This window comes from Ranitomeya imitator, chromosome 3 (genome assembly GCF_032444005.1).
Source record: "Ranitomeya imitator isolate aRanImi1 chromosome 3, aRanImi1.pri, whole genome shotgun sequence".
In the NCBI taxonomy this organism is placed as follows: domain Eukaryota; kingdom Metazoa; phylum Chordata; class Amphibia; order Anura; family Dendrobatidae; genus Ranitomeya; species Ranitomeya imitator.
Genome location: NC_091284.1, coordinates 788,339,941 through 788,352,590, shown reverse-complemented (window position 1 = coordinate 788,352,590; position 12,650 = coordinate 788,339,941). Strand labels below are relative to the sequence as shown.

General features: G+C 43.9%; 1 protein-coding gene across 1 annotated transcript in view; it reads left to right on the top strand.

Annotated features, from left to right (window-relative positions):
• Window positions 1-12,650, top strand: part of MTMR2 (myotubularin related protein 2) — a 29,940-nt gene extending 17,290 nt beyond the window's left edge. The window contains exons 10-15 of the mRNA XM_069759181.1: window positions 4,543-4,728; window positions 5,505-5,711; window positions 5,798-5,890; window positions 6,517-6,630; window positions 7,684-7,860; window positions 10,367-12,650. Coding sequence (XP_069615282.1) covers window positions 4,543-4,728; window positions 5,505-5,711; window positions 5,798-5,890; window positions 6,517-6,630; window positions 7,684-7,860; window positions 10,367-10,516 — 927 coding nt within the window. The 3' untranslated portion in view covers window positions 10,517-12,650. The remainder of the gene's footprint in view (window positions 1-4,542; window positions 4,729-5,504; window positions 5,712-5,797; window positions 5,891-6,516; window positions 6,631-7,683; window positions 7,861-10,366) is intronic.

The window sequence follows — 12,650 nt, the reverse complement described above, 5'->3', positions numbered from 1 at the left end:
ATAGGACAACGTCGTGATCTGACCATGATGAAGGGATATGCCTAGAAAAGAGGATCGAGGGGAGGGTTGCAGCAGAAGTTAGGTGAAGGTCTATTCTTGAGTAGGATTTTTGCGCTGGTGAGTAGTAGGTGTATCCCCGTGTGGGCCCATTTAGCTCCCTCCAAGCATCCGCAATATGATTTTCCTTCATCAGTTGAAGGATCTTTTTCCTATTGGCTTTTGTTATGTCCGTACGCCTTAAGGAGCTGCTATCTAGTGATGGGTTTATAGTAAGGTTGAAATCGCCACACCAGATAAGGTGTTGGTATGTGAGTGGGGTGAGTTTTGATAAGATTAGTTGAAAGGTGTGGATCTGAGCCTCAGCTGGAGAGTAACTATTGATGATGCATATATTGAGGCCCTGGGAAGTTCCAAGGAGGATGACAAATCTACCCTCTGGGTCAGAGTATGTGTTAGTGCAGTGAAATGGGAAGTTATTTCTGATAAAGATAGCTACACCTCTCCTCTTGCGGTCCCAGGACGACAAATAATGTTGTGAGAAGTGTGAGTCAAAGTACTTTGGGAATGAGGAGTTAGTGAAATGAGTCTCCTGCAAACATATTATATCAGGTTTCTGTTTCTGATAATCTAGAAAAGCCTTCTTGCGCTTTATAGGCGAATTGAATCCCCGGACATTGTGAGAAAGGACTCTACACATGTTTAAATGTGTGTCTATTGCTAATGAATGTGAGGTAGTAAACTAAGGTCACAATAGCCTCTATCCCATCACTGCGTTTGGTTATTTTGAAATTATAACGACTATTTCTAAAGGAAAACATAAGGAAGGAGACAGACATGGGGAAGACAGCAACAAACAAAACAGATAGTACAGTCAAAAGGACACTAAGTCCAAGTATTATGGTGATCTGGGTTCCCATAATAAGTAGTAAACCAGTGGTCACCAATTTCAGGCAGCATGTAATAACTCCGAGGGTCCCAACCCCTGTGGGAGGTTAGTAAAACAACAAAAAAAAAAAAAAAAAAAAAAAAAAAAAAAAAAGGGGGGGGGGGAAGGGAAAAGCGAAGGGGAGGGTAGGTGGAATTTGGATAATTATAATAAACTTGTGGTATGTAAACCAGGCACAGATTGTTAGTATACTCATCTGGATCTGTTAAATAATAGATAGGACAAGTTCAGGTATTGTAGAGACCGCAATTGCGAAACGAGTCACAACTTCCTTTCATTTCCCTTGCATTTTGGCTTCTTGTTCTGGGGGAGTCCTTCCATTCCCTTATCGGTCTGGATCTTCTTTGGGGTAGAGGGGGGATGTCGGTGGAAATCGGTATTCCCGCTTTAGTTAGGGCCTGTTTTCCCTCCTCCAATGACCGGCAGACATACAATTATGAATTAGTTGTAAAATTTAGGGCGAAAGGGAACCCCCATCGGTATTTAATCTGAGCTCCCTGGAGGGAGGCTGTGATGGGTCTGAGTGATCTCCTTCTGGCCAGCGTGGCCGCCGCAATGTCCGCATAAATATGGACAGTATCCGGTAAGCCGGGCAATGCAGGCTGGTTTCTGGCTGCCATTAGAATTAGGTCTCGCGTTTCCTCGTAGTGTAGTTTTAATATTACGTCTCTAGGTATTTCACTCGAACGAGGCCTACCCAGGGCCCTGTGAATTCTAGTGATATGGAGGAGAGTTGGATCCAAGTCAGGCAGGAGCGCTTTAAATAGAGCGGTCGCTGTATCCTCAAGGGCGACTATATGTTCAGGGAGGCCTCTTAATCTCAGGTTGCCCCTGCGTGACCTGTTTTCGTAGTCTTCACACCGAAGCTCTAACTCAGTGATGCGGTCGGTGTGGCGCTTAAGTGTGTCATGGTCCTCCTCCAATGCATCAGTTATAGCCTCCACCTTCTCCTCTAGGCAGGTTGTGCGCTGCAGAACGTCCTGTAGCTGTGTCGCTATACCTTGCATGGCAGAGGACAGCTCCGTCCGGAAGGTCTCCTGCAATGATTTTATAAGCGTCGCTGTGAAGACTGTGGTCTCTGAGTTTGCGGCTGCTTCTCTCTGTTCTCCGTCTCCCTCTGTCATCAGGGCTTCAGCCGGAGATGGGGCGGCCGCGGCGGCCATTTTGGAAGCGTTGCCGCTTGAGAGGAGCTCCGATATGGAGCGGCCTGCTGGCTGAGTTGCACTGCCTTTTTTAGGCATTACCGTCTGCCGCACTCCCGGGAGTGTAGGTGATCCGAAGGCGGTGTTTCCGCTGTGTCCTGGTTGCTGGAAGTGGTTATTTCGGGACCATCGGACAGAGGAGCTTAGCGCGACATGTCCGCCGCTGCCAGAGTCCGCGCATGCGCCAGATACAAAGATTTTTGTTCTTTATTATTGCATTATTTTTCTTTTTGTGGTGTCATGACCACAGGAAAAAAACGTAGTTTTGGCTTTTCAACTTTTTTTTCCAACAGCGTTAACTTATCAGGTTAATTATTATATATTTATACGGGGTCGGAGACTGATTTTGTCTTTTAAGGGTTTACAGCAATGGGGGGAGCTCTACTCTGCTGAATGCTGTTAGCAGCAGATGATAGCTGTGTAACATATCCATCCTCAGCTCCGGCGCTTAGATAAAAAAAAAATTGGCACCCCGATATTGTACGTACCAGTATATGCTATGTCGGGAAGGGGAAAAATAAATTGACCTCTCGTCGTTGATCTCTGAGGAAAGCCAATTACACATGTCCGACATTCATGGTCTGAGTACGAACCACAATGTTTGAAGCATCCGCTTCAATGTGCAGCCGAGATATGTGCTAAAATATATTTTTTTTATATTTTGCTGTTTGTGCATATATTTGTGTTTCTTCAGAAACTTTGTATAACTTTGTTATACTATGCCTGAGGAGGGACCTAAGAAGTCCCAAAAGCTTGCGTTGTAACATCATCTATTTTATTTTTGTTAGCCATTAAAAGGTATCATAACTACAAGATTATCTTGTTTTTTCACACTGATAAATTAAATACCGTAATACTCATTGAAATATAAAAACTGTTTCTAAATACTTTTGCATAACAAAAAGTTATGCTTTATCTACTGTCAGGATTCCAAGATGGCAGCTACCATCAATCACACCCTGTCCTAGATTTTAGATGACAGTCAGTAGGAGTAGGATGGCAGGGTGAAGAGTGAGACAGAGGTCACGTCAGAGCAGCGTCCCATCAGGCATCATAAACGCACATTGCTCCATTCAGTCAACCTGACAGCTCGTGGAGCGGAGCCAGACTAAAGGAGAAGGGCAACTTATTTCTTTAGCTGACTGAGAACAGACGTCCATCTCAGTCAGCCTGACAGATTTAGGGCATCTGTCTGGTGCTTCATGCAGTCTGTCATAATGCCTGTCCTGGCAGTTGCAGTTGACGTACATTTACGTCATAAATCGTGTCCCTGACTTTGATGCCGGCTCTCACGCCGAACCTGCATCTTTCCCTGCAGATGATGGCTGAGTTATTCAGTCATCATCTGCCTCTAAAAGCCACGAGTGGTAACATGTTAAATGCTGCTGTCAATCTCTGACAGTGGCATGTAACACGTCCCGACATGAGAGATCTTCATTCCAAATGCCCATTGATATTCAGTAATGTGATCGCGTGGCGCCGATAAGTTGCCATGACAGCTGGGGGTCTGCTGAAGACCTTCATGCTTGTCCTGACAACTCTCCTGCGAAAGCAATCAATTAGCTGGTGTTCATAGGAGACTGTAATTTTTGCCATACAAAGCAGTGCTATCAGACGATCCAAGTCCACGAAGGGGACTATTAAATCAGGTAAAAATTGAGAGAAAAAAGTTTACCAAAGTCCAAAAGTGCTAATCACCCCTCTTTTGCCCCATTAAAAATAAAACAAAGAAAAAAAGCACAAATATTGGCTTTTGCTGCGTTCATAACAGTCCAAAGGTGTAATAAGAAAAAAAAATCTAAATGCTAGGATTTAGGGGATTTTTTTGCAGCAACATTGCAATAAAATGTAATAAGAGGCGATCAAAACATTGTATCTACCCCAAAATGGTATCAATAAAAATGTCAGCTCAGGCGCAAAAAATAAGCCATCACACAGCCTTATACTCTGCACAACTTACATATACCACCACCTTATAAATTCATATACGTGAATTACACCCCTAAATCAATAGCAAACTGGTGGGTGGTTTCTATTGTTTTGGCAACTCAAGGGCTCTGCAAATTCGAAACGGCGCTAGCAAATGATTTTAACAAGGTCTGCACTTCAAAACATCACTCTTTCATTTTTGGGCACTGCCATGCGTCCAAACAGTAGTTTTCCCCCACATATGCGGTATCGGTATACTCGGGAGAAATTGTACAGCAGTTTTTGGACTGGTGTCACTTTTAGCCATTTACTGTCATATAGACCCCTCAAAGTCACTTCAAATGTGATGTGCTCCCTACCAAAATTGGTTTTGTAATTTTTGGTGGAAAAATGAAATTGCTGGTAAACATTTAACTCTTATAATTTCCTTAAAAAAAAAAAAAATTGTTTTTGTCTGTTCTGCAGTCGAAAGGTGGAGGATTTGAGAGCGAGGATGCCTACCAGAACGCAGAGCTGGTCTTCCTAGAAATCCACAATATTCACGTCATGAGGGAGTCTCTGCGAAAGCTGAAGGAGATCTCATATCCCATCATTCAGGAATCTCACTGGCTGTCTAACCTCGAGTCCACTCACTGGCTGGAACATATCAAGGTGGGCATTAAAGGGGTTGTGCCATAAACCATATTTATCACATGTCCAAAAAATATATGATAAATGTATGATCGCTGGAATACAGCTGCTGGAGCCCCCCCACTGTCAAACACGTGCCACCATTGCTAATTACTGGGGGCTTAATAAAGGTGCGCCTTTTAATCAACATATATCACCGAGAGATGATCTAACGAAAAAAAAAAAATATTTCCATGCAAAATCCCAAACCCTCCCCTAAGCCCAACATGTAATTTAGAAAGAATAAAAAAATTGCACCAATTTAAAAGCACCACTAGATTTTGGGGTTGCCCAGATTTTGGGGCTTTTTGTTTCTCTTAAATGCCTGTATTTGGGGCTAGAATTCATTTTTGCGATTGGGTTTCATTAAAAATGTTGCAACATTTGCTTTATATAGCCTCAGTGTTGCATTGTGTATTGCTAGCTGCAGAATGAGTTACCGTATTTGTCGGATTATAAGACGCCCTTTTTCCCCCAATATTTGGGAGTAAAGTTGGGGTGCGTCTTATAATCCGAATTATCGCTGCGGTGGAGTTTACCGGTTGTGTTGGAGCAGGGTCGCTGCTGCTGGATGCTTCTGTCAGCGGAGGCAGGCGATGGTGGCAGCGGAGGCAGGAGTCGGGCGATGGCTGCAGGCCCCAGGCTGATATGACGAGGTGCTCAGTGGTGCAGTGAGCACCTTCTGGTGACAGCTGCAGGCACAAACAGGAGTCTATGAGATAAAAAGAAAAAGACCATCTAATGTGTTTCTTCTGTAGTGCATAATGTCCAGTGCGCTGAGAATTGCTGACAAAGTGGAGTCGGGGAAGACCTCTGTAGTCGTTCATTGCAGCGACGGCTGGGATCGCACCACGCAGCTCACCTCGTTGGCTATGCTCATGCTTGATGGCTACTATCGGACTATCCGAGGATTCGAAGTGTTAGTGGAGAAAGAATGGCTAAGCTTCGGGCATAAATTCTTCCTTGTGAGTGATCATTATAATATTTTGCAATTCCTTTGCGTATAACCCATCTTCTCTTCCCAGATTCACAACTTCTTCTGTCATTGTAGAGGGTCGGACATGGGAACAAGAATCATCCAGACGCCGACAGATCCCCAGTGTTCCTGCAGTTTATGGACTGTGTGTGGCAAATGACACGACAGGTACGGTGCCAGAGATAAAACACTTGGTTTCCTTGATATCAGCAGTTTGCTCAACTTTACTCTAAAGTATAATGAGTAGAGATGAGGAAGACGATTCATAAGACCCAGTCCAGTAGCCATGTCAGTAGCCCGTGGCCACGGGACAGCCTCCTCTTACCTACCTTTTTGGATCAGACATCATCATGTAGGAGGCGGATTTGCCGTGCTCCTATCTGGCAGCCATGAAATACTGACCCAGCTGCTGGAACGGATCCTATGAAAGGATTTATTAATCTCTAATAAAGAGGTCGTCAAGTTCTTCCTCGATTTCAGGGGGTTTCATTAATAGCTTCCATTTGATGTGTTCACAAGGAAAAGCTGTCGCAGTGGAACATAGGGTTCCATTGTAAATATACACCACATTTATGGGACTAATTTTGGTCACTGGACGCTCTGATGGCCTCCCTTGGGCTTTCGGTGCCGTCTGGCTACACTTAGCCGGTACCTGTGAACGACACACACAGCCTCCGTTTTCTATTATCAATGTCTCGCTTTAGTAAATGGGAAACCTATTTCTGTACGGCATGAGAAATGTCCATGCCACCACTCGGCAGAGTTAACCTTACACCTTCCTTCTATGTCCTCAGTTCCCGCACGCCTTCGAATTTAACGAGCATTTCCTCCTGACTATTCTGGATCATCTCTACAGCTGCTTGTTTGGGACATTTCTCTGTGACGGCGAACAACAGAGAGTGGAAGAGGTGAGATCCGTGCACGTCACCGATAACCGTAAATGATCGGTGTAATTATTTCAGGAGAGAGAAGGGGCGGTTGTACAAGAGTAGCAAAACGTGAAAACATGGCCGCTTTCCTCCAGAAACTCCACCACATCTGTTTGAACTACACTGATGCAAGCGGTGCTAAGTTGCAGTTTCGTATTTTTTTAACAAAAATTATAAGTCATTTGATCTACTGATCGCATGTGATGTCATGCAGGGGGAGCAGCACTTCTGTTATTTTGATGATCCGCTCCTATGATGTAGCCAAATTAAGAAATATGTAGATAAACTTTTGTCTTTAATGTTTAGAAGTATTTTACAGGCCCCCATACGCATTATATAACAGTCGGCCGAACCCATTGATTTCGGTGGAATCAGCCAACAGTCTAATTAATGTGTATGGGGGCCTCCTGACATGAGCTCCTGATACAGCCTGTTCCATTTGCACCTTTTCTATTATTTCATTTGCTCTTTTATTTACGGTGAGTAAACTTTTGCTTGGCTTTGTCAGTTTTTTTTTTTTTTTTTTATCTGCTTTATGAACGTGGATTTCTTATCCAGATGCTTTCACCTAATTAATAAATTGACACCTTTCAAAATGTTGAAAAATGTTCTCTCCGTCCTTCAAAATCAGAATTTATTTTTGCGTAGTTGAAGACTAATGCGTCTTGTTTTAAAAGGGTCGTGCTTCTTTTTGATTTAAAAAAGCGCAAAAAAATAAGAGTGATTTTGTGTAAAATTTATCAACCCTCATGCGCGATTTTGAAGGACGTGTCACCAAAAAAAATAAAATACAGCAACAAACACCACAAGCCAAGGCACAAAAGAAAAGTCACTTACAAATGAATCCTGCAACGTTTTGATTGCATTCGTTCCACTTTGGTATCTTTTGGGGACCAAATTTAGCATAAAACATTGATCCTGGCAATTTTCTTCTTTTTTATTTTATTTTGCTTTATTTTTCATTACTTTTCAGTAGTTTTTGCCATCAGTTTCTGATTTATTTTTTTTCCTCTCTGTGATTCCTTATTTTAGTCTATACTACAAGAGACGATTTCTTTGTGGTCCTATGTCAACAGCCAACTTGAAGACTTCGCCAACCCTTTCTTTGTGGATTACTCTGACCACGTCTTGTATCCTGTGACCAGCACTAGACATCTGCAGTTGTGGACTGGATACTACATAAGGTGGAATCCCAGAACTAAACTTCCGGTGTGTATCCTTCTTTATTTTATCTATGATACCTGTAGATACTTAATCCCAATGTTACCCAATAGAATAAGATAGAAAAAATTACTTTATAAGGGCTGTTTTGTAATTCCCTGCACAGCAAGTGGCCGTATATTATATTAGCAGCTTTTCTCCCCAGAACATAATGGGGAGGGTGCAGGTGTATAGAGCAGGAGCTGAGCCTTCTCCACACAGTGCAGGTGCCGGCTGTGTTGTACAGCCAAAACGTGCAACTTAAATACTGCTATCAATCTCTAACCGAGGCATTTGAAGCGCTACCGTGGTTTTTCATTTCCTAAATCTATAGTACACATGAAAATAAGCAATTTTGTGATATATCTTATCAGAGAAATCTGCTTTTTTTGTCCTGTGCCAAAATTGATCAGTCATTATCAAAATTCTCAGTTCACAGGTAAAATTTGTCTTCAGTGAATGCAAACTTTCCCATTACTGAGCTAGGAAATGACAGATAGTGCGCAGAACGTTCAATGGAGAACTATAACAATCATTTTCTCTAGCTTCTCCCTCTCCATGGAATTTTATAAGCACTAATGGTCACCTATCTCAGTAATGCGGAATCCGTCTCCACTGAAAGCAGATTTTACAGATTCTATCTATAAGGTGAGGGAGAAAGATCAGTCCAGTAGGAGAAAGAATCAAATTTCTCTGATAAGATATATTATAAAGTTTAGGTTTTTTTTTTAATTTTCATGTGCACTATTGATTTATGAAATAAAGTGTAACCGTCGGTTTAATTTTTAAGTGCCATGAACCCTGCAACAATTCTCCCATATCTATTCAATACATCTCGGGGTGCCGATGATCTGCCTTGGCAGCTTGAGGGAATTTCGAAAGCCCTCTATCTGTGTCATTTTGGTGCTCCTGTAAGCCCGATGTAGGCAAACAGCTGGCAGAATCTGGATGAGAGGTGTGTATCACCAAGTCTCGGAGACATAAGACTCCAATACTTATAGGTGCTGAAAGGTTTAATAGGACCAGTATGGGTTTGGGGTTTTAGGAACGACTAGAAGAGATGGGCGAGACTATCATTCCCACCATCTAATCCTGCAGGTGCTGCTGATATTATTATTATTTATTATTATAGCGCCATTTATTCCATGGCGCTTTAGATGTGACATTTTATAAGTGCCTGGGAGTAGATACTTGTGTCTGAGAATGAAAGGGAAAAGACGTGATCTGCTGCTCAGTCTCTGCTGGAAGCGCAGGACTGAGACTCAGTTGGGTGAGCCCGGACCCTCTATGGGATGGCATATTGTAATGTAATATTTTTTTTTTACTGGAGAAAAGATTGCTTTACTTCCTGTTGAATGATTATGGACTCAATAAACCTTCCTGCTTGCACAAGAAACTGTTTGCCTGTGTGAACGCTGCTGACTGCCAAAGAGCGGATTCCCAACAATTGGTATTTGAAGAGCAGGCAGGAATCCCAATGACCACAGGTGATTGCTGGGTAAGGCCATGTTCACACTATGCGGTTTTTACTGCGGAACCGCAGCGATTTTGCTGCTGCGGGTCCACAGCTGTTTTCCATGCAGGGTACAGTACAATGTTACCCTATGGAAAACAGAAACCGCAGTGCACATGATGCGGAAAAACCTGAAAAAAAACGCGCTGAATTGCTGCGGAAAAAAAGGACCATGTCACTTCTTTGTGCAGAATCGCAGCGATTCTGCACCCATAGAAATGCATTGATCCGCTTACTTCCCGCATTGGGGCTGTGCCCACCATGCGGGAAGTAATGCGGATAATGTGCGGATTGTACCCGGGGTGGAGGAGAGGAGACTCTCCTCCAGGCCCCGGGAACCATATTTGTATTAAAAAAAAAAGAATTAAAATAAAAAATCATGATATACTCACCTCTGAAGTCTCAGCACTGCACGCGGCCGTCCGGTCTCAGGTTTGCTATGCGACCAGGACCTTCGGTGACGTCGCGGTCACATGACCGTGACGTCACCGAAGGTCCTGGTCGCACAGCATCTTTGGAACCGGACCGCCGCCTGCAGCGCCGAGGAGATCGCGACGTCAGAGGGTGAGTATATCATCATGATTTTATTATTTTTAACACTACTATTGATGCTGCATATGCAGCATCAATAGTAGGGGTAAAATCCCGCAGCGGAACCCGCAGGACAAACCGCGATAAATCTGCAGGGATAACCGCAGCGGGTTTGCTTTGCAGATTTATCAAATCCGCTGCGGGAGAACCCGCAGGATAAAAAGGAACGTGTGAATGTGGCCTAAAACTGTATTTCTTGGGTGAAGGCAGCTGCAGCAGTGCAAACACGGCCTAGAAGCATGGAGGAGCTGAGTAAGCAGCTAGTCCAGGATAATCGGCACCAGCAATTGCAGCAGACCCAACAGGAAACCAACAAATTCCTGACCAGTTTCAGCAGCAAATGGCTCTGAACAGCTGCGGACAGGAAAGGGTTAACTTCCATAGGTTGATTGTTGTCTCTTTTCCCCATAGGACACCACCAATGGCCGCTGCAAGGATATCCTCGCCAAACGTGCCGAGCTGCAGAAGAAACTGGAAGAGCTTCAGCAAGAGATGAGCAACCGCTCGCTGTCCTCCGAGCGAGGAGGGTCGGTGGCGTCCGTCACTCAGACCGTTGTTTGATACCACTATGGTGCTCGATGTAAGGAGTTTTCTAAAGTCTTACTCATGGTTGAGAGCATAAATACATACATTTTATAGCAGACTAACATAGGCATTGTTAAAGATACTGGAAGGAAAAAAAAAATTCCAGAGACAGCGCCACTCTTGTCGGTGGGCCGTGCTTGGTATTGCAGCTTGGTTCCAACCATATCTAGTGCTGAGACTACAGGAATGCTGGCTGGCAGGTTTACTATAAAACCTTATACTGTGCTGCACAAGGCCGACCCCGGCTGGATAGTTTTACTATGAGAAAACATTTGAGGCCGGTCTCAGCGACTCGTACCCCACTCCGCAGGATTGACCGGTCTCTCACTATGTGTGTGTGTGTAGGGACAGACCTGTCATTCTACAGGATCAGGGCAGAGAGAAGGCGCTGAGGTCCAAGTCCCCTATAAAGTAGCGCTCCACCTTTTCTTTAACAGTCATTAAAGGGTATCTCTAATGACATAGCCAACTATGTCCGCCCCTGAAAAGCCACTCTGCGGCTCACACCATCATTTCTACATTTCTGGCGGGAGATCGTTGGTGGTACTCTGTAAAGTTATCAGAGACTATGCTCCTAAAATGCTCCCTTGGGGCGATCATCCTGGCTCTCGCTTCCGCTCCCCCAGCAAACAGCTGATTTTTCCAGGGGAAGCCATGGACAGGGATTTCTACTGGAAAATGTAGTATGACATGACGGCCATTATAGTCGTACAGAGCGACTCTCCACCCTGGCTCATTGTGGGGGTCTCGGGTGATGACCCACATTTTATAATTTCCTACCCTTTTTTGTGGTTGTTTTCATTTAGGGGTCTACACATCTGGATGAAAGCCTGCAAGTGTTATATGTGGATTCGCCCTGGATTTTATCCCACTTTGTTGAATTTTACAATCTGCACTGCAGGTCAATTTCTGGGTGGGAAATCTACTGGACCTCTACTGTATATCATTGTGGATTTTACATGTGCAGCTAAAATCCACAGCATTTCCAACTTTCTTCAGTGTAGAAGAAAAAATCAAGTTAGATGGAAAGCATCAGCATGCTGCTCTTGATGGATCTGGTAACTGCCAAGCACCAATTATGTACCTCTAATTAAAAGGGTGTTCCCAAAATATGATGTTATTTCTTATCAACAGGATAACTTACTGATCACCTGTTACACCCCCAGTGATCTCAAGATTGGGGCTCTGGAGCTCAAATAACAAGCACCATCTTAAATGAAGCTGAAGAGCAGATAGATGTCTTCTGCTCCATTGTGTATATGACTTTCGGAGATGGCAGCGGTCTGCACTCAGAAGTCCCATAGACAATGAATGTCGGGGAGGTCCAGCATCACTATCTCTGCTCCATTTAAGATGATACTCGAGCTCCGGAACTCGGATCTCTGGGAGGGGGGGGGGTACAGCTGTCAGACCCCCAGTGATCGTAAGTTATCCCCTATAATGTGGATAGAGGGTCACTTAATATTTTGGGAATAGCTCATTAATAGGCGCTGAGCTGCAACACCAGACACGGCCCGTGGACAAGAGTATTCCTATACACCGCCTTTAGTGAGGACATCCGGTAGGTGTATAGTGGGTGTGAGTCTGCTATGATGTCACTTCTGGGGTCCTACAAACACCAAGACCCTCAGACAAGAGGTTCAGCTACTAGGATTGAGTAAGACGATGCCTGTAATCACGGGGCGACTGATGTCAGTCAGCGTCTCTTTGCACTAAATTGTGGTGTAGGAATTCTACAGATAACACACGTTTACAGCAGGCAGTACGCTGCTCCATCTTTTTTTCGGTGCCGTTATCTTAAAGTGGTTGTCGGTTCTTTAAAAAAAAAAAAAGATGCAAATATTATGATCTCACATAAAAAAAAACTTCTCCAGTTTCCAGCAGATCCACTGCTGTCTTTGTGTAAAAGCCTCTGGTATGACATGCCAGCGATTGGCTGCAGCGGTCATGTGTTGATTAGTCATTGCCAGCATCTTATAAACGAAGACGGTGAAGGGCTGCAGGAGCATTTGCGCTGGAAAAAGGGTATTAGCAATATTTGGTATCAATATTTGCTGCTCAAGAACCTGACAATTCCTTGAATGGGTCATTCCCATGTTTATAGATGGAT